The sequence below is a fragment of the Leptinotarsa decemlineata genome, unplaced genomic scaffold (genome assembly GCF_025532065.1).
Source record: "Leptinotarsa decemlineata unplaced genomic scaffold, Ldec_3_MD MMD2_tig00026330_RagTag_RagTag, whole genome shotgun sequence".
Taxonomy (NCBI): Eukaryota; Metazoa; Arthropoda; class Insecta; order Coleoptera; family Chrysomelidae; genus Leptinotarsa; species Leptinotarsa decemlineata.
In genome coordinates this window covers 2,667,918-2,687,497 of record NW_027412690.1, presented here as the reverse complement: position 1 = coordinate 2,687,497, position 19,580 = coordinate 2,667,918, and the positions used below count along the sequence as shown (strand labels likewise).

Genomic DNA, 19,580 nt, shown 5'->3' with positions numbered 1-19,580 from the left:
CTCATTTTTGTATTTTCAAATTTTCAAAATAACAATTTGGTATTACCACCCTGAATAAGTTATTAGATATTGAAACTGTGAAAAAATCATGAAACACGTCAATTTCAGTTTTCAGTGGGACATATTTCTACCTACCAGCCACTTCCTTCTCACATAAATCCATGTCGAAAATTCAAAATGGGAATAATCGTGTTACATCTTTTTTGAAATGTCTTTCAGTTCTTTATATAACCCAGTAATATTTTTGACAGCAATGTCAAAAAAAACTTTCAGAATGTTCTTATGCCCAATCAAAATGAATTTCGGTGACATAGTTCTATCAGTGTCAAAAATCAAATCAAAAATATTTTACATCTGGTATGATATTTCTTTTATTCAATAACCTCCAAAACTTTTAAACCAAAATTCAACTCCAGGTGAACAAGCAGCTCCTTACTTTCTCTTCTTGTATGGTAAATGAAAACTGATGTATTGTGTTCAGCAATTCAGATAGTTTGTATTCTTGCTATATTTTCAGTACATACTAATATACTTACATCCTTTTTTGAATTTTGAAATATGTGATCAATTCTTGTATGCTATTTAGAATTTTCTTCAACTCGGCCTTGTAGTCTGCTAAACAGGGTTTCATTCTGTGTAGCATATCCAATATCTCCCTCATTTCAACTAGTTCTGCACTCTCTCAATTTCATAGGCATTGGTATTGGGGATGTCACATACTAAATGACCAAATCGACCTGGTCCACCCACCGGTTTTCAGATTAGCGTACCCACATTGTCACAGGTGAACAACATTCAAGTACTCACTTAAGTCAAAGACCGTCTCCTTGACCCACAGTGGTGTATAGATATATAATTATTACAGTTTATTGTATTTGTTTGAAAATGTCCTTATAGGACAAAACTGCAGTAACGTTGGTTGTAAATACAGGTGGTATAAAAACATAGGAAGTTTCATTTCTCAATTTTCAAGATGACCTCCTACCACGTAGGGCTACATCCATTCATTTATTGAGCTGATAATAACTCAAAAATAAATAATCAATTCTGTTTCATTGTTAATTGAAAATTATGGAGTGAGCCTTGTATCCAACCCGATTTCTATTATTTCTACGTAATTGCGCCTGGCAGATGTGAAACTAACAATAACAATTTTTATAGCTTCTGTGGAAAGAAGTCCATTACTTACGGGTGTCCATTACTTCGAAATGATAACACAAACACCTTTCCCCTTATTCCTTCTCAACCGTGAAGGAATTTTGTACAAGGTGCACGAAAGCGACGTGGTTAAAAAATTATATGTACTTTCATTTATTCAAAAACCTTTGTGAATGAAAAAAAGTCATTTTATTTGCGAAATGTACAATACGATTTTCGGAGACGATATTTTATCATTGTCAAGACTGTGCTTGTACTTTGAAGGAGCGATTGAAAATTTATTAAAGTGCCTTTTCAATTTCAATGCTTCGCGATTCATTTACCCAAATAACAGATTTTGTAGCATCTGTCTGAAATTGGTTTGGAATATCAAATAATTTTCACGGGATTCATGACACCCTTAATAATACACATGTCACTAGTTTTTGATCAGTTGTAAAAAGTCTGCTGTATCAAAGAAGCTACTGTGAAATAATAAAACAGATTATTTGCTAATGGATTATTTGTTTTTTAGCCTTATTAGGATTTATTGGTTCAAATTGGAAACTTTTTTAATAACTGTGTTTCTGAAGTATATACTTATACAGTGCTTTTCTTTAATGTCGCCCCCACTTTTTTGAACGGGTCAACTTGAAATTTGGGATGATGAAATTAATGCATGAGTACTTTATTTTGAAGTAAAATTGACAGATAAAACTTTCAAGATGACGACTGGGTGTCATTTGAGAAAAACAATTAAATAGAAAGTGGGGGTCTTGTGACACATTTTTTGAAGCTCCTGACAAATGCTTCACAACCCTAGAATATAATGTCATAATTGCCTGAATGCATTTAACTACATAATATGAGGTAATAAAGCTTAAATGGTTGCCTTGAACTTCTTGACTTATGAACAGCCTATCCGGTATTTCACGTCAAAAATTTTCGAACACAGTAACGTCAATATCTCTACAAATATTTATTATTCTCTGCCGTATATCCAATATTGAAGCAGGTTCAGTTTAGTACACCTTTTGCTTCAAATAGCCCCATAAAGAAGAGACCAAAGGTGTCAAATCTGGCGAGCAGGTTGGCCATTCTGTAGGACTTCGACGACCAATCCAACGACCAGAAAAAGTAGTATCCAAATAGTTTCATACTTGTCTGGAGTAATGTGGTGGTGCTCCATCTTGTTGGAATACAATATCCATATCAAATTCATTAGGTTTCGCTTCGACGATTTCAGTGATGAGAGGGTCAACAGTAATCTCCAGTATACTCAAATACAGTTCCCCTGTTAAAGTTTTATCAATAAATGGAGGTTCTACAATATGGTTTCCAAATATTCCTGCCCAAATGTTATTTTTTTTTGGATATTGGGTATGTGTTTCCCGGAAAACGTGAGGGTTGGTGTCACTCCAATAACGGCAATTCTGTTCTTCGATCAGGGTCATCTTCAGTTAATTGGTGTACCATTTTAATTTTGTATGGATGATACCTGTTCCCATTCAAAAGTATCCACACAGTAGAAGGAGACACCTCACAAACATTCGCGACGGAATAAGTAGACTGTTCAGGATTTATTACCATCCCACCAATTATTTGCGGTTGCGGTTCTTCCGGAATGGACGGATGACCTGGGGGCTTTTTGTTATGTACACTACCAGTAGTTGTGAATTTGGATACAAATTCCCTCAAATATTTTCTACAGATAGAACGATTCGGAAAACGTTCATTGAAAATCCTTTCGGTCAAGTGAAAGTTACGCGTCGCACCGTAAATAAAAATCGCTTTAATTTTTTCTTCCAATGGACGAGAATTGACTATTTGAGAGATTGTTGACGTGGTACCTTTCTACTAATAAAACCAAAAACTAAATGAGAACATTCTAACTGAAAAATGATGGTCATTGTCATACTGACATTTGTCGTTTTTTACAAACAAAAATTGACTTAACAAACCTTATCGGGTTGTTGGAATTGCCATATGGCAGATGAAAAGGAATATTTCTAGAAATATCGATATCAATGTGTTTTTCTTCAGGAAATTATTATATGTAGTAGGTGAAGATACTGACTTCATATTCTAGGGTTGTGAAATATTCGTCAGGAGCTTCAAAATGATGAGTCACAAGACCCACCTTTTCATTTAATTTTTTTCCCAGATGGCGACCAGTCGCCATTTTGAAAGTTTCATATGTCAATTTCACTTCAAAATATAGTATTCATGTATTTATTTCATTATCCCAAATTCCAGTTTTTTTAGTTGACCCGTTCAAAAAATTAAAGGGGGGGCATTAAAGAAATGCACTGTATAATATTATTATAGTTTTCGATTCGGCAATTAGCAGTTGTAATATACAAAATTTCAAAGACACATTTCTGAATTTCATCGATAATATTGATGATAAACGATAATATTTGTTTCAAAAGTTTTTACAGATTTCATCAGTCCACTTCAAACTGTAGTGAATTTTCGCCAACGTAACACGAGTCGATTAATTACGTCATCATTAAAATTTGTGCCCAAGATTTGATGAAGTCGATGAAGTTAGGAAGTTATCGAAGTGCTTGAAAAATTGGTAGTCGGTTGACGAGAGATCTGGGGAGTATGGTGGATGAGGCAGAACTTCAACGTTCAATTCGTTTAATTTTCGGAAAGTGACGAATCTGGGATGTTTTTTTACTCTGGTTGTAACCATAGTTGTTCCACATTTCTACTCAGGAACACTTTGAAAAAACTAAGTCATTCCCGGAAGATGAAGGATGTTAAATTTGTTTTTTATAAAACTGATTTACAATTACTATCTAATAGTAATTGTTATTATTATTAATAGGTTTACCTATATTGTCGAAACCTGACTACTGGTCAGGCTCTCTATATTCATCTCTTCGCACCGTGAGAATAATGATCATTGGCTCAAGATTTCCTTAATCTATTGACTTCCAGGCGTTCCAAAAGTTTGAGTTTCAAACCATTCTCTTTGAAATGTAACACCTCATAGTGGTGACTGAAGATATGCCCCTCTTCCAACATGGTTTGCATCTCATTGAAACTACTATGTTCTTTTATTCTCTGGGAAAAGGTTTGCCCCGTTTGCTCAATATAAGTTTTGACTAAGAAGTCAACTCATATACTCCTGATTTATCAGTCACTGAAGTTTTGTCTTCGTTGTTTTCAATGAATTATCATTATTTTTTCTGTAAGACACGTCCAAATCTATCATTTTCAAAAAGCGAGCGAAATCATGGGTAAGTTCCCCAAATTAGAAGAGGATTTCTCTCGATTTCTTGAAGTAGATAGACTCGATAAATGGCTTGTTTTTGTGATTGCTTGATTACTTGAAATATCATAAACAAAACCAGGTTATCTATAATGTAGCTACAACGGCTAGAAATTCATGTTGAACAATTTCCTTTTTCCGGGGTATGAATCTTGCGTATTCACAACCAAATTGCTGTGAATTTAATCCAGTAAAGACAGCTTTGTCTTACATCGAATGAACTCAACTATGGTTATTTGAGAAAAACAATGATGGGTAACAAATATGTTTATTGAATAACAGATATTTGAAAAATGTTTGACGTTTGAGCAGTTTTTGAAGTACTTATCATTATACAAAAAAGTATTATAGAAAAAATTGAGTTATCAAGTTATTCTTATGTAAAACTAGATAAAAAATCCGAATCCTAATTTTCAAAATGAAATAATTTTTCGAGAGAAGAAGTATAAATAACAAAAACGTGGATATTCAAGAGAGAATCCACCAATATCAAAACAAAAGGTTTCCTGAATTGGTTAATGTCGATAAATTATCAATAGCTACATATAGTATGAAGTCTATTTATACAATGTGTCGAAGATAAGGAGGGCCAACATGAGAAAATGGTGAGATATACTGAGTCAGTTAAATTGGAAAAACTAGCCCATTTTGAAGCTTATTGCGATGACGTTTCAAATTTAATCAATTCAACAATGATGGCGATATATCAGTGGAGTTGACGCCAAAAATGTGTACACATCATCTTATACGGACATTAAAAAAAGTGTCAAAAACCCTTTTTTTGTTTTTCGAAATTATTTCAAAACTGGGCAACTTTTTTCTAATTCAAAGGATTCTATATCTTTCACGGTCTTCAATTCATCCATCTTGGCTCCCCTTCTCTCAGGAAAAGTATATTCGAAACTTGTCACAAAGTAAAATATATATCCCATTGATATTTTTAAACACATGGAAAGGTAAATATTGGTATCTATAATATATGGCAACATATACAGTTTTGATATCCATAACCATGTTTTCATTCTATATTCATTTTTCCTAAGGAAAGGAAAGGTACAAAAACGAATGAAAAAATATTATAAAAGCGGGTTATTCTACAAAAGTAAGCACTATATGTTGAATTTATCTGAGAATACTATATGTATTCAAAATCGATTTCCTATCCTGAAAGACAAACAAAATAAGTCCAGTATTGCTTATTGAAACATGGCAAATAATAGGAAACTATAAATTGAATATGACAGAGATTTGGTGGAATAAACTAGATGCAACGGCCTAACAACTAATTGTTTATCTCAACAATGTCAATTTGATGAGGAATTGGAAGAACTTTCTGATATATATATATATATATATATATATATATATATATATATATATATAAAAATCTTTACTATCCAGATAATTTTCATTTTTCTCACCAATTTCATGCAAAGGTGAGAAACGATAATGAAGTAATCGTGATTAAAGTGAGCTAAATGAATTATTCACAAAAATTCACATAATATTCACATAATACGACAATGTCATTAATATCGATTTCGAATAAAAATTCCAGTAACTAGGCCATTTGAAAGGTAATCTTAAATGTAGAAATGAATGTGTACAGATGTCGATCTAAAATTAAAGAGACCATAAAAATAAATATCATCATAAATACTAGATGAATCATTAAAATTTTTGAACAAATGTTGATATTTTGGATGCATTGCAATGTGATATCGTACCTAAAGTATACGTATAGTTTTACCCATATAACAAGGAATTTTCGAAATGAGAAACTTCTCAGAAACATAAAAAAACGAATGTGTGTTGAATTTTTCAATTTCATTCTGCTAATTATGGAATCATTTCAAATTCGCCTGCGATCTATAAGCCCATCTTGATCTTTCACGCATTTTTCAGTATATTCTAAAACTCTTGATGAATATTGGAAGATATCATGGCAAACTGACATAATTGCACTTATGAAGGAGATATATGAATCCTTAAATGAATGAATTCTATTAACTGAAATTAGATGTACATAAATTATTGGTTTTTAAACTTATATAACATATTACATAATATCTCCTCAATACTATTGATATTGCGTAATGGACAATTCTCAAAAGATCACTGCTGCAATAATTTCAAGAGGCATTGAGAATGAACAAATCAAATCTAAAGCAAATGGAACTTCAAACGTTCAATCCAGTCTCTATATACCTACACAGTAGGTTTAATGGACTGACGCCTATCAGAAAACAACTACTCCCCTGGCTAATACCACGAAGGGCGTTGGATTATATCAGACAGGCGTCAGTGCAGGAATCTTCACAGAAAATGTCCTGCATATGCAATTGGCAATACTAATCAAAGAGTGTCCATGTTTTTTGAAAAATATAATAGTTTAACCTTCAAATAAACCTATTGCATACAAAAAAATAGGTTTCAAGAGTGTACATTGCATTCCAAAACGAGCATTTTTCCCAATCATCGGAAATGTAATATTCTCCTCAACGTACGTAGAAGCTGAAGAAAACAGGAAATGAAGAAACTATATCAGAAAAACGCCAACTTGGTTAGTCGCGCATCAAGATGAGTATTGCATTTCTGGTGATTGGGAAAAGTGCTTGATTTGGATTTATTCCACGCCAGAGGTTTCAGTTTCTCCTTTTATATAAATTAATGATACATGTGAAGAGCCGTTCTCCTCACCCCACTTCTTTTTGAAGTTCTATTACTTTATAAATCTCAAAAATGTTAACAGAATACGACAGTATAAGTTAGCACAAAGTCAACAGAAATGTTTTCATTCAATTTCATTCAATGAAATGTGTTTCATGAATCAAGATGAGCAGATACAGTGAGAAAAAAACCTACAGTAACGCTTGTGTAGGACCTACTCTAACAATATCAGTTAATACCCAAGGTCCAATGGGATATTCAAGTTCAAGTCAGGAAACTACCTGAAAGACCAGTTGATCTCTAATTCATTTGGTCCTCGTATATAACCCTTAATTTAGTAGGTCTTCGTGAAAAACTTATAAATTACTGATTTTCACCAACAACCAACTTTGGTGAAAACAGGATCAGCAGAGGACAGTTATTCAAATTCGATCATTCATAAAATATCGGATTGCAAAAGATTCTGAGTTCATGATTGACCTATGTTACTGTCAGTTGAGTTGACGCTTCCGTTCTGCAATTTGTTTTTATGTTCTTCAATACGTGCTTGAAATATTCCTTCAGTTTGACCTATATAAAACATCGGACATGATTCATACAATTCATGAATTACTGATCTATCTGACACCAAACACTTGTGTTTGCTATTTATAATAAGTATGTTCAAATCATTATTAGTATTATAAGCCATATTTACACCTTTCTTTGCGAGAAATTTGAAATATTTATGTTTAGTTGCTCCAAATAAATTAATATTAAGTATTATTCGTTCTTTCGAATATTTTTATAAACGAAATCTAAATATTCTGAAGTAGCAGTTAGTATTGCAAGAGTAGGAAGATAAAAATAAAGGGTATGAAATGGTTGTAACTTTAGAGTAATACTATTATTAGTCCTAGTGAAAAACTATATTGGAAATTTTATTGCAGATTTCCATCAAGTATCGGCAAGTTTCATAAGAAATTTCAAAGCACAATAATGTTTCATTTCTCCAATTGAAAAAATACTATAACACCAAATTACCCAGTTCTGCGATCTGAAAGATACGACACAGAACTTTGAAGCACATTTGTACAATTGAAGGAAAATGTTTTCATTGATCTCATTCATTGTAACAAAAAACTACATGTAACAAAACATTTGGAACCACTTACTACTAAGGAAAATTTTTTTGGACTCATAGATCCTCAAAAAATACACAAACACACAAACCAATACTCACAATAAACATTCCCTTAAAATGCTTTATCAAAATAAATCAATTGAATTTATTCATCGATTATTATAAAAGTGATGCAAATATTGTAACAAACTTACGAATTACTGTTCACCATTTCCAATCGCTCACAGTCTTTTCCCATTCACATTTCTTCACCTCTATTTCATCCTTCTTCTTCTCTATAGGTACCACCACTAGTTCCTTTTGAGGAACCGGTACCTTCTTAAAAACAATATAAGGAACATGTTTCACCACTTCATAAGGAACAGGTCTCTCAATTTTCACCTCTACGGGATACGGTACTTCTTTCTCAACAGGAACTTTTACAATTTTTTCAACCGCGTAAGGTTGAGGAACAGGTACTTTTACCGGGTACGGCACTTCCTTTTCTACCTTGACAGGGAAAGGTCGTTCCACGTATACCTTCACAGGGTAAGGCTTTTCAACTGGTACGGGGACTGGTACTTTCTTTTCCACCTTAACCGGGTAAGGTTTGATGACCGGTACTGCCACGGGTCTTTCTACAAATACTTTCACGGGATATGGTACCGCTTTGTACACGGGGTAGGGCTTGGGTACATGAAAAGGTACCTTGACAGGCACGGGTATTTCCTTGTACACAGGGTAAGGTTGTGGTACTTTTACCGGGTGAGGTACGTGAACTGTTTTGTAGACCGGAACAGGGACTGGTTCTGGTACTTTCACGGGGTAGGGAGCATCAACTTTGACTTCAACGGGTACTTTGACAATTTTTTCTACTGGTACTGGTTTGTGAACGGGAACAGCTACTTTTTCTTGAATTTTTACTGGGTATGGTTCCTCCTTCTCAACAGGGTATGGTTGTGGTACCTTCACAAGAACTGGGTAGGGAACTGTTTTGTATACTGGTACCGGAACTTCTTTTTCCACTGGATATGGTACCTCCACTTCCTTGTATATTGTTACTGTTTTCTCATGATGGTCTGATGAACCTATCCATGCCTGGGGACAATCGTTTTTCCACTCACCATATTGATATTGAGCGTTGTTTTCAGTTTTCCAATCATCTGCTTTCCAGGTGTCATCCGATTTCCATTTTTCTTCGGATTGTGGGAGTTCGTGGCTGATTTCTCCGCTTACTCCTTGTCCTAGAGTTTCACCTAAGAGTAAGTGAGGTAGACTTCTCTTTTCGGTTTTACTAGTAACTGTTGTGTCTTTTTTGTCATCGATTGAGGCACTGCCTCCTCCGAAGCAAATGATTGCTCCGAAGAGTACTATCTGCAAAAATTTAATTCATTTTCATAGGGGTGAATTTCGGAGGTATTTCAATAATTTGTGTAGATAAATAACCTATGAATATGAATATTCCATAGTACTATACGGGCTGAAAATTGTCGGGCCTGACACATAGATAGAGCTAGTCTTATTGCATAGTATAAGTAACATAAAAAGTTCTTGAATTTTTTCCCACTTCAATATTACTCATTTCGATATTTAATTTGATCTTTTACAAACATTTGGGAGAAATAAGTAATACTTCGTATAAAATTGAATTTTTCGCCTCTTGAAATTTCAGTATAGTAATTTGTTATTGCGTTGTTGACACGGCCGTGATGATAATTTTGCCTTCTTTCAAGAGCTAGCAGCGTTTACTTTTTGAGGTGTCTATGTAAGGTATTTTTGAAATCTACTATCAACAAATTGTTATTGATGAATTAGAGAATCAAAATCAACTAGAGTGAAATATTTTGATATGGTTAGAAAATCATATCGGAGTTAGGTTATGTCCAAAGTGAGTGGGTCAATTCGGCCCTCCACCGCGGCCCGCAACTAATTCCACTTTGTTTTTTCCTCATTTTTACCCACCACTCAATATGTAAATAATTAATGCAATCCGGGTTGATGACTACAACACAATCATTGCTTATGGTGGCTCAACTTGGACTCACAATTTCTAGTTTTAGTCAGTTTTTTCTATTTTTCTAGTTTTTCTAGTTTCTCATGTTATTTAGTTTCAATTTTGAATTCATATTGTAGATTATGCCTACCTGAATGAAATTTACTATCTTACTTGAAATATTTCAAGGTGTTAATAATTCGTTGGAAATATATTTTAGGGTGTAAGTCATATACGAGTACAATTGCTAGGACCTTTTTTTCACACGCCTGCTGTAGGTAAATATTTTTGTAGCTTCTGTCCGAAATTTGTGACACTAAGGTATCATTTGCTCTTAATTTAACAACGGAACTGGAAATGGATCATTTTTAGGCATATAAAACATTAATTTCGAAAATCTACCGTATAGTTTTTATAAATAATTTTGAGACAACGGTAAAAATCTATTGACTTTCTACTTCCGAAGAAAGGAGGAAAGCAAATGAGTTCAAAAGTTGACAAGGTGTTGAAGACAATTGTTTTCAAGTTTAACCCGAAAGTTTGATGAAATACACCATAAAAAAATCGATAATAATCAAGTAAGTTAAGGTAGATCTGCAGCAATCGGACTCGCTTGCGACTAGTTTCGTTTTCGAAAACAGAAACCAAATGATGAAATAGTCAAAATCAATGTATTCATAATGAATATCAGATTTTTTGTTCTTATTCCTGCATCATCATGAATCTATTATTTTCGTAACTTCTTAGAATATTTATTTCAAAATCGGGCTTGGAATATGATCATTAGGTACAAAAAAAGTTCAAAATTCGAATTTTATGCTGAAACTCTTGATTTCCAAGCAACTTTTTCAAATGACTCATTTTGGTATCATCAACGCGAAGCAAAATATCAAGAATTTGCCCTCTTCCTCGGAACGTGATAGGCTGGTTTTGAGGCAGTTACTCAAGATAACTATTGCTAAAAGTGCGACTCAATAAATTGATATCTGCTTTAAAAAATTACTAAAATACAGAATTTCTGTGTATTCAAGTACCTACTATGTCTGTATGAAAAGATAAAATGAACAACAGGCAAATTTCAACCGATTAGATTACTAGATTATTAAATTACTGTATTAAAAAGTTGACAGTGTACAGTTAGCCAAAAACTCATGACAGATTTGATTATGTAATTATATTATGGTTTCGAAACAGAAAGGTGTTAGTTGCAGATAAACACTTAAAAGGGGTGCCAGATTATCAGAAATTTCAATTATCAGTGTCATTTCCACATGACTCTGAACATGTTTACTTTTGGGCAAGAAAATCTACAAATTGAAGTTCTACAAATTTAGAAAAGTGTAATGAAAAGAGTAATAATATACAGCTGATGAAAGAGATCAGTCAGCATTCACTACGAATAAATAAAAAATATTTTTCCTACTGAAAATTTTCAATAGTTCAATAGTTGAAAAATATAGTACATTACTCTTGGAAAAAAGTTCTAGTTTCTGACAACTGTCTCAATTTGCTTATTGTATTTTGTGTTATAAAGAATGCACCAGCTCTCATGAAGAATACATTTTTTCGAAAAATCAATAATGAAGAAGTTTTAAACATTGTGCCGACGTTTTGGCTGGCACTGTATGTTAATTTTCTATAAATGACAGTTCAGAGTTCTTTGACACGCACTATATACAGTAAACAAATTCACCTCCACCAAAATCCAAAACACAATTTCTCACTTACAAAGGTTCTCATATCACGTTAATCCCAACGTACATAACTGGAAATCCTGTTCGAGAAAATTAATATATAGACATACTTTCGAATACCCTACCACCGTATTGCCCATAATTCACGTAAAATTATAAAAAATTAATATACTTCAATTTAAATATCTAGGATATATCGAATGTATACAAATTAGGCCTACACTTGTTCTCAATCACGTTCATTACTGGTTTTCTCCGATGCAGAGAGAGACAATAACCATTTTTTATGATATCAATAAATCGAACAATACAGGGGGTTGATGATTTTATTTCAACTGCATCTGATTTTAGACTATAACTGATTCAACTCATTATAAAACATAGGAACTGATTAAGTAAAGAGGTATTTTCATTCAGACTCTGTAGACTCTTCTGATAAAGAAAAAATAAGAAAATAATTGATATGCATGATAAGCATGAGAAAAAATGTTGACTAGGCCAAACTGACAAGATGGCTGTGGCGGAACATGCACTCAGCGAAGAAAACCATAGGATTCTGTTTGTAAACACGATGCTTATTGTCCCCAATCAGGGATACCATATCCCACTGGTGCGTAAAGCAATAGAGGTCCACAAACATATGGATACTTTGAACAGAACCTCAACCGAATATGGAATCCCATTCTAAGAAGATCAAAAATAACCAACATCATGACGGCAGGTCAATGAACGTTATTGACAATTTACCTCATCCAGGTACAATACAAATACGCTTCACGCAGTCGTTATACCCAGTCATCGGAGATAAACTCAAAATGTATGAACTAGCCACTCGCGACAGCGAAATGTCAGGAAAAATCGAGGGCCTTCAAATCCGAATAAAAATAGTGACACTGAAAACCGCGAAAGCATTCACCATTTTCTCAAAAATCTACATAACTCAAAAGATCCTAAAAATACGCTTTTATACATGAGACAGCAGTTCGATAATATAACTTCCAATTATAGTTTTTCATCTCAATTTCCGTTGGTTATCAAATAAATACAAATTTGTAGGAATATAGTGTCTTTCAGTGATATGACCATACCTATTCTTTGGAAATATGTTGAAAATAGAACTATTCACATATATTTAAGTATACGTTCGAAATCTGATTCTGTTGATTTTTTTTAAAATTTGCAAAGCATATCCATAACTTTTATTTTTATCAAATATATGTTTTCGCTTTCGATTAATCTGTATTGTTTCAGTTTAAATATTAACCAGCAATTTGTATTGTGAAACAGAATGCCAGTTCAATGATTAAGTTTGACGTTTGAGAACATATCAAGTGAAAATTCTCAAGCCTTACATGCGGGTGAAAGTAATTGAGACACAAGTTATGAAAATGCCCTTCTGTGATTGGCCTTGAGGTAGTGAGTTATAAATCTGGTCAAGTGTGACTGTGAACTATGTGAATTATGGTTCATTTTGGCTACTTTTACCACAAGAAACGATAATTTCATTGATGCTTTTTTCAATAGTCATGAAATGATAAAATTCAATAATAATATTTTTTTGTTAACTACAAGGCTCTCTTTGACTTATTTCTTCGCTATTCGATACAATGCTAATACTTTGATGTGAAAGTGATTGCGTTTAATAAAATCAGTGTTTGCTAGTGAAACAGTAATTAATGCCCGGTAAAGAGACAATCTGGTGCAAACGATATAATGTTTAGATAATTGAAACATGTAGTTATTATGCAATCGATCCAAATACATTTCATTTTGTTAATAATATCGTTAGAAAGCTAATATGAAGAAATATTTTTATATTTTACTTATTTTCTTTGAGATATTGGTTCTTGATTCGTAAAAACAAACCATTCTCATATCAGAAGACCTTTCAGTTGAAGTTATCGATACTAATTTATGAGAAAAACACATATTTTCAATAGTTTTGTATATCTGTCGAATTGAAAAATCTGTCAAAAATGTAATGGAGGCAAATGGCTTAGCTAACCAAATTTGTACTTCCCTTCATACATTCATAGCAAAAGAAGGCAACAGTATTTTGGAACCATTTTTTCCAGAAATTGGAATCTTCATATATATATTCCATATGAAAATATATAGTGTTTATCACCAAAACGCAATGTTTGCTGTTCGTGATATTGAGTTGTACAGGTTTATACCTCCATTTATCGAATATTTATAAAAAATTTATAAATTCAATGCGTTTACGAAGCAGTATGTTAGATTGTGGCAACAAATTTGAAATAAGTAATAAATGTTTGTTTGAAGGTGTTTGAAAAAACCTGAAATGAAATGATAGTGAAATAAAATACAAGTAAAAATAGAAAGAAAGTTCTTGGCTTTCTACTACTCCATTTCGATACAAAAGAAAAAGTGGAAATCTTCCAAAGAAAGGAAGAAAGGAATTGATTTTAAAAGTAGTAATTCTATACATAGATGTGTAAATCATGCAAAGAAGTAACTTTCAGACACAAACTGAAAGAAAAAGCCCTCCTGAAATAGCTACTTTCATATAAACATTGAATTACACGAAAGAAAAATTCTTTTGAAACGAATACTTTTATATGAACACTGAATTATACAAAACACACTTTTCTCTACTCAGTTTGTATTCCAAAAATTCGTTATGGAATTATATCAGATATCATTCACAGGATGGGACACTGTCATCCTCACTGGTAGACATCGATGTTTCGCCATAAGATACTTTCGAGTAGCCATTTCGTTGAAGATCATTTTTGATGATGTCTAGTTCTCGAGACTTTCCTTCGTATCACAGAGACCGAAAGCACGGTCTAATAGAGAGTCTTGATGATTCCTCTTTTAGTCGATTAATGGTTATTGGATTCGTGGTTCAGATACTGTCCCGTATGAGTGGGTTTTCTGTATACAGATGTTTCCCATTTGAGTGTCGGTCGTCTTCACCAATAAATCTAAGAATGGCAATTCGTTGTGGACTTCCTCCATTGTGAATGTGGTGGAAGGTCTTATGTTGTTGATGTGTTTCAGGAAGGCGTCTATTTCAGTATATCCATAGTTCCATATTATGAAGTAATAAATGTTCTAATCAGAACACCCTGAACATGTATCATAAATCCACTAAAACAGGATAATAATTTCGTAATCACGTTGAATGCCTTGTGAAAGATAAAGACTGTCAGTTCCTATTCAGTTATAAATGCACGGAGGTAGATGTGCCAGCTATGTAGGCGTGGCAATGCGAACAGGCATGTAATTGAACAAAATTGCCGCTGTAAGAGAAAAATCATATCTCCAATATTTTTTTTTTATTTTGATTCTTCAAAGGTAAGTCTATTCATTTTCATATCGAATATTTGGAGTAGTTGTTTCAAGAGGGCCTTTTCTTCCAGTTTGTGTCTGAAAGTTACTTGTTTGCAGTATCTATACATCTTTGCTTTTTTCTTTCTTCAGGAGATTCCCACATTTTTTGTATCAAGATGGAGGAGAAGAAAGTCAAAACATTTTCCCCAAAATATTCATCTCTCCTAACAATATACTCCTTTCAATTTATAGATTCATATGGCAGTAAAAGTAGTTGTTTCGAAAGTTTTTTTTTTCATGAATGAATGTATTGTCATTAATGACTTGAGTAGATTTAACGCATTCACAACATAAAGTCGTAAATTAATAAAAGAATTGACTGTTTCATCTTGTAATCTCATCCCGATTAGTGCTGAAGAGACAATAAACAAATTTCTTATTCCGAAATATCGGAAGTCCGCCATTAAGGATGGCTGAGTTCCATGTAAATGAAATGTAATCTCTTTCATATACTATATTATAAAACAATTCTGTGAATGACATCTGATTCAACTTTTTTAACGAATGTTTGAAGTACAAACTGAATAGAAGAAATTGTATAATTCGATGTTCATATAAAAGTAGTTTTTTCGAAAGTGTTTTTTCTTTCGTGTAATTCAATATCAATATGGAAGTAGCTATTTCGAAAGGGCTTTATTTTCCAGTTTGTGTCTGTAAGTTACTGCCTCACGTCATCTACACATCTTTGTATAAAGTTACTTTTTTTAAATTAATTGTTTCCTTCCTTTTTTCGGAAAATTCCTACATTTTGTTGTATGAATATAGCTAAGTAGAAAGCCAAAAACTTTCTTTCTCAATAAAGTAATCTCTTCTGGAAATATACCTCCTTCGATTTATATCTAGGTGTTCCTGTGAAATAATACAGATTCATATTCACTATTAAAAAAGTTAGAGCTTTTTTTATTAGATAAAATCAATGCTTTCCAAAACGTTTTACTCTGCAACGGCGGCGGTGGTAGTGCGTCCGACTCACGATCGGAAGGTCGTGTGTTCGATTCCCGCCTCGACCAGATATTTTTCTCGAGAGAATTTATCTGGTTGAAGCGGGAATGATTCTGCAACCGTGTTAGGAATCACACGTTAAAAGGTAAGACCTCGTTAGTCCTTAGCTCGCACAAGTTTCTCAACTTCTGAGAGTTGTCGTTCGTATGGGGGCGGCAGCTGATTAACGGAAAAACAGATTTTAAACAGACAGATTTTAAACAGCGATCAATAAGAATTTTTGATCGTCATCGTCATCAATGACATACGAAAAATCACTCACAGGCTAGAATAGTAAATGAATATGTTTTCATTATGAAGTGGCAAAGAAAAAGAGTGCATGAATTCATCCTATAAATAAAAATTTGAAAAAAAATGATAGGACTACTTATTACATGAACCAAAAACTCATAAAGACAGTTAATTTCGACAATGCATTTATGTTTCAATCTAGCTAGCGCCACTGATGAGACCTGGAAATCAAAACCACGCTATCTGGTACTGGATTACAAAAATAAAAACATGTAATGAATCATACCCAACAAGTTTAATGATTTCTACTACATGGGCTAAAAAGTCTCAGGCCTAACACATAGATGGCGGTAGTCTTATTGCATTTAACGCTTTTTCCAGTAAGTGCTAAATTTCAAAAGAAAGCTGTTGGAATTTCATGATATTTAACTCATAAGTTTGTGAGTTATTGTGCAAAACTAGTGTCACTCTCATTAGTTTTGTTATTTTCAAAACACTGGATCAAAAACATGTACGTGTTTTGATTTTACACTGCTTCTTGATGGAAAAAAATACCGTTCAAGCGAAGCTAGGGGTTGAAAAGTGTTATAAGGCCTCCGCTTCATCAGAAACAACAATTAAACTTTGGTTTGCTGACTTCAAACGTGGTCGTAGAGACACCGATGACGCAGAACGCAGTGGACGTCCAAATGAGGCAGTAACACCAAAAAACATAAAGAAATCCACAAAATAGTTTTGAATATTCGAAAACTGAAATTATGTGAGTTAGCTGACATTGTGAAGCTATCAAAAAAACGAGTTAGCTTTATATTGCACGAGCATGTGACTACTGTTCAAAGTGGGTGCCGCGCGAGCTCACTGTTGACCAAAAACAAGGGCGTCTTGATGATTCTGAGCATGTTTGGCTATAGTTGTATCTGTAGAGTAGGGACGGTGAGTGTAGGCCCACAGCACTTAGGCCATATTTGACTCATTGTACATCCTCCCGAGGAGTTGTCCTCCTAGGTCATCGTCCATCCTGTCCTTTCCAGGAAGGTGGACAGGTCACTGGGAGACATCTCCTTCATATCGGCAGGTGTTGGCCATGATTCGCCGAACACATCTTATTGACGATAAGTATTGACTTTAGTATCCGAGGATACTAAAGGATACATCACCCTTCTCTTGAAATTGTTTTAGAATGTCGTGAAATTTTATTGAGTGATGATACATAAGTATAATTTTAAAAAAGCTAATTTTGACCTCATGACGGAACTTATTAGAGACACTAACTGGGATGAGGTATTGAAGGAGTCTGGTGTAGATATAGCCTTGGAAAAATTTTATAAAATATTGGATAGCATTTTTTCTACTTGTGTGCCTAAATTTAAACTATATGAGAGTTAGAACAAGTTTCCTGTATGGTATAATAGAGAAATTAAAAAAGTAATTGTGGAGAACGAAAAACTTAAAAAAATCAAACATATTTCTGAATATCATGTTAAAAAATATCTAGAGGTGAGAACAAAATTAAAGTCACTTTCGAAACAAGAACAGAACAACTACATCAAAACTATCGAACATAATGTGGGGACTGATATCAATACTTTTTGGAATTAGGTTAAAAAAAGAAAGATCAAAGCTCAACCAATGAAAATTTTATATACAGTGACATGGAAATTCCACCAAAAGATACATCACAGTATTTCGCAGAGTTCTTTGCCAGTGTGTACTCTACCAACGTACCAATTATGAAACAAGTTTTAATAGTCTTCAGGACTTAACTACCTTCTCAATAACATCTATAACTGAATCGGACTTTGATGATGCAGTAAAGAAATTAAAGTCAAAAAAATCTGCAGGTGTAGATGGTATACCGCCGTATATAGTGAAGGGTTGCCATGAATGGTTACATCACCCACTACTGCACATATTTAATATCATAATCAACAATGCTACCTTTCCGACGCAATGGAAAACTTCAATTTGCACACCAGTTCATAAAACAGGAAACAAACGTGATATAAAAAATTACAGACCGATATCTATTATGTGTGCTCCTTCCAAACTATTAGAACAGATAATCCATACTAAATTGTACGGCTATGTAGGAGGTGCCTTAGTTGAGCAACAGAACGGGTTTATGTCCAACAGATCTGTCAACACAAATCTGCTATTATATACCAACGAAGCAAATAACTCCTTAGAAAATAAGGTTCAACTGGACACAATATTCATGGATTTTAGAAAGGCCTTCGACAGGGTGGACCATGGTGTTTTGCTGCAAAAGTTATATCGACTTGGACTATCCGGCAATATCATGAATCTTTCTAGGAGCTATCTTCAGGATCGATATTTTGTGGTTAAGCATGATGGAAATACCTCAGGCAAATTTCTGGCTTCTTCAGAGGTACCCCAAGGTTTAAATTTGGGGCCCTTGTTCTTTTTGTCATTCATTAATGACTTGCCAGATTATATCGAGCACTCAAAATGTCTGCTTTCTGCTGATGATGTGAAAATTTTCAAACAGGTGAGATCAGTCAGAGATTGCTCCGCCCTACAGATAGATTTGAATAGTTTATTGGGTTGGAGTGTTCGATGTAAGTTAGATTTCAACCTAAAAAAATGCCAAGTTATGACAATTACCCGCCAAAATGACCCCATTTCTTTCGACTACCGCGTGAACAACGAATCGCTAAAAAGAGTGCATGAATGCAAAGACTTAGGAATAAGCTATGATTGCAAATTATCATTTAAGAAACATGTTGAACATATAAGAAATACCGCAAATACTAGTGAGATCTAAACTCGAATACAGTAATGTAATTTGGAATGGAGAATACCAAACAACCTTACAGGAACTGGAAAAAATTACAGAACAAATTTCTAAGGTACCTATATTCTAAGAAATATCGGATTACAACAGCATTAGAACAACACAACTGAGAACTCAATTTGACATACCCTCCTTAGACTCTAGGCGAAAAATGTCTGCACTAATTTTTATATATAAAATTATTAATAACAATATAAATTCCGCAGAATTATTGTCACTATTACCAATTAATATACCTCCCAGACCTACGCGAACTATGCTTAAGTTCAAGACTCCCTTCGTGACTGTTACTT

The 19,580-nt window shown here is 33.6% G+C and overlaps 2 protein-coding genes across 2 annotated transcripts in view; one reads left to right on the top strand and one right to left on the bottom strand.

The window, feature by feature from the left end:
- Ance-3 (angiotensin-converting enzyme Ance-3) overlaps positions 1-19,580 on the top strand; it is a 162,866-nt gene that overhangs the window by 82,771 nt on the left and 60,515 nt on the right. The gene's annotated exons all lie outside the window — the stretch shown is intronic.
- LOC141485662 (uncharacterized) lies at positions 8,293-9,581 on the bottom strand (the record flags this gene model as incomplete). Its single annotated transcript, XM_074182827.1, has 1 exon — positions 8,293-9,581. A coding segment is annotated over one exon (1,164 nt), but the record flags the coding sequence as incomplete, so codon positions are not given.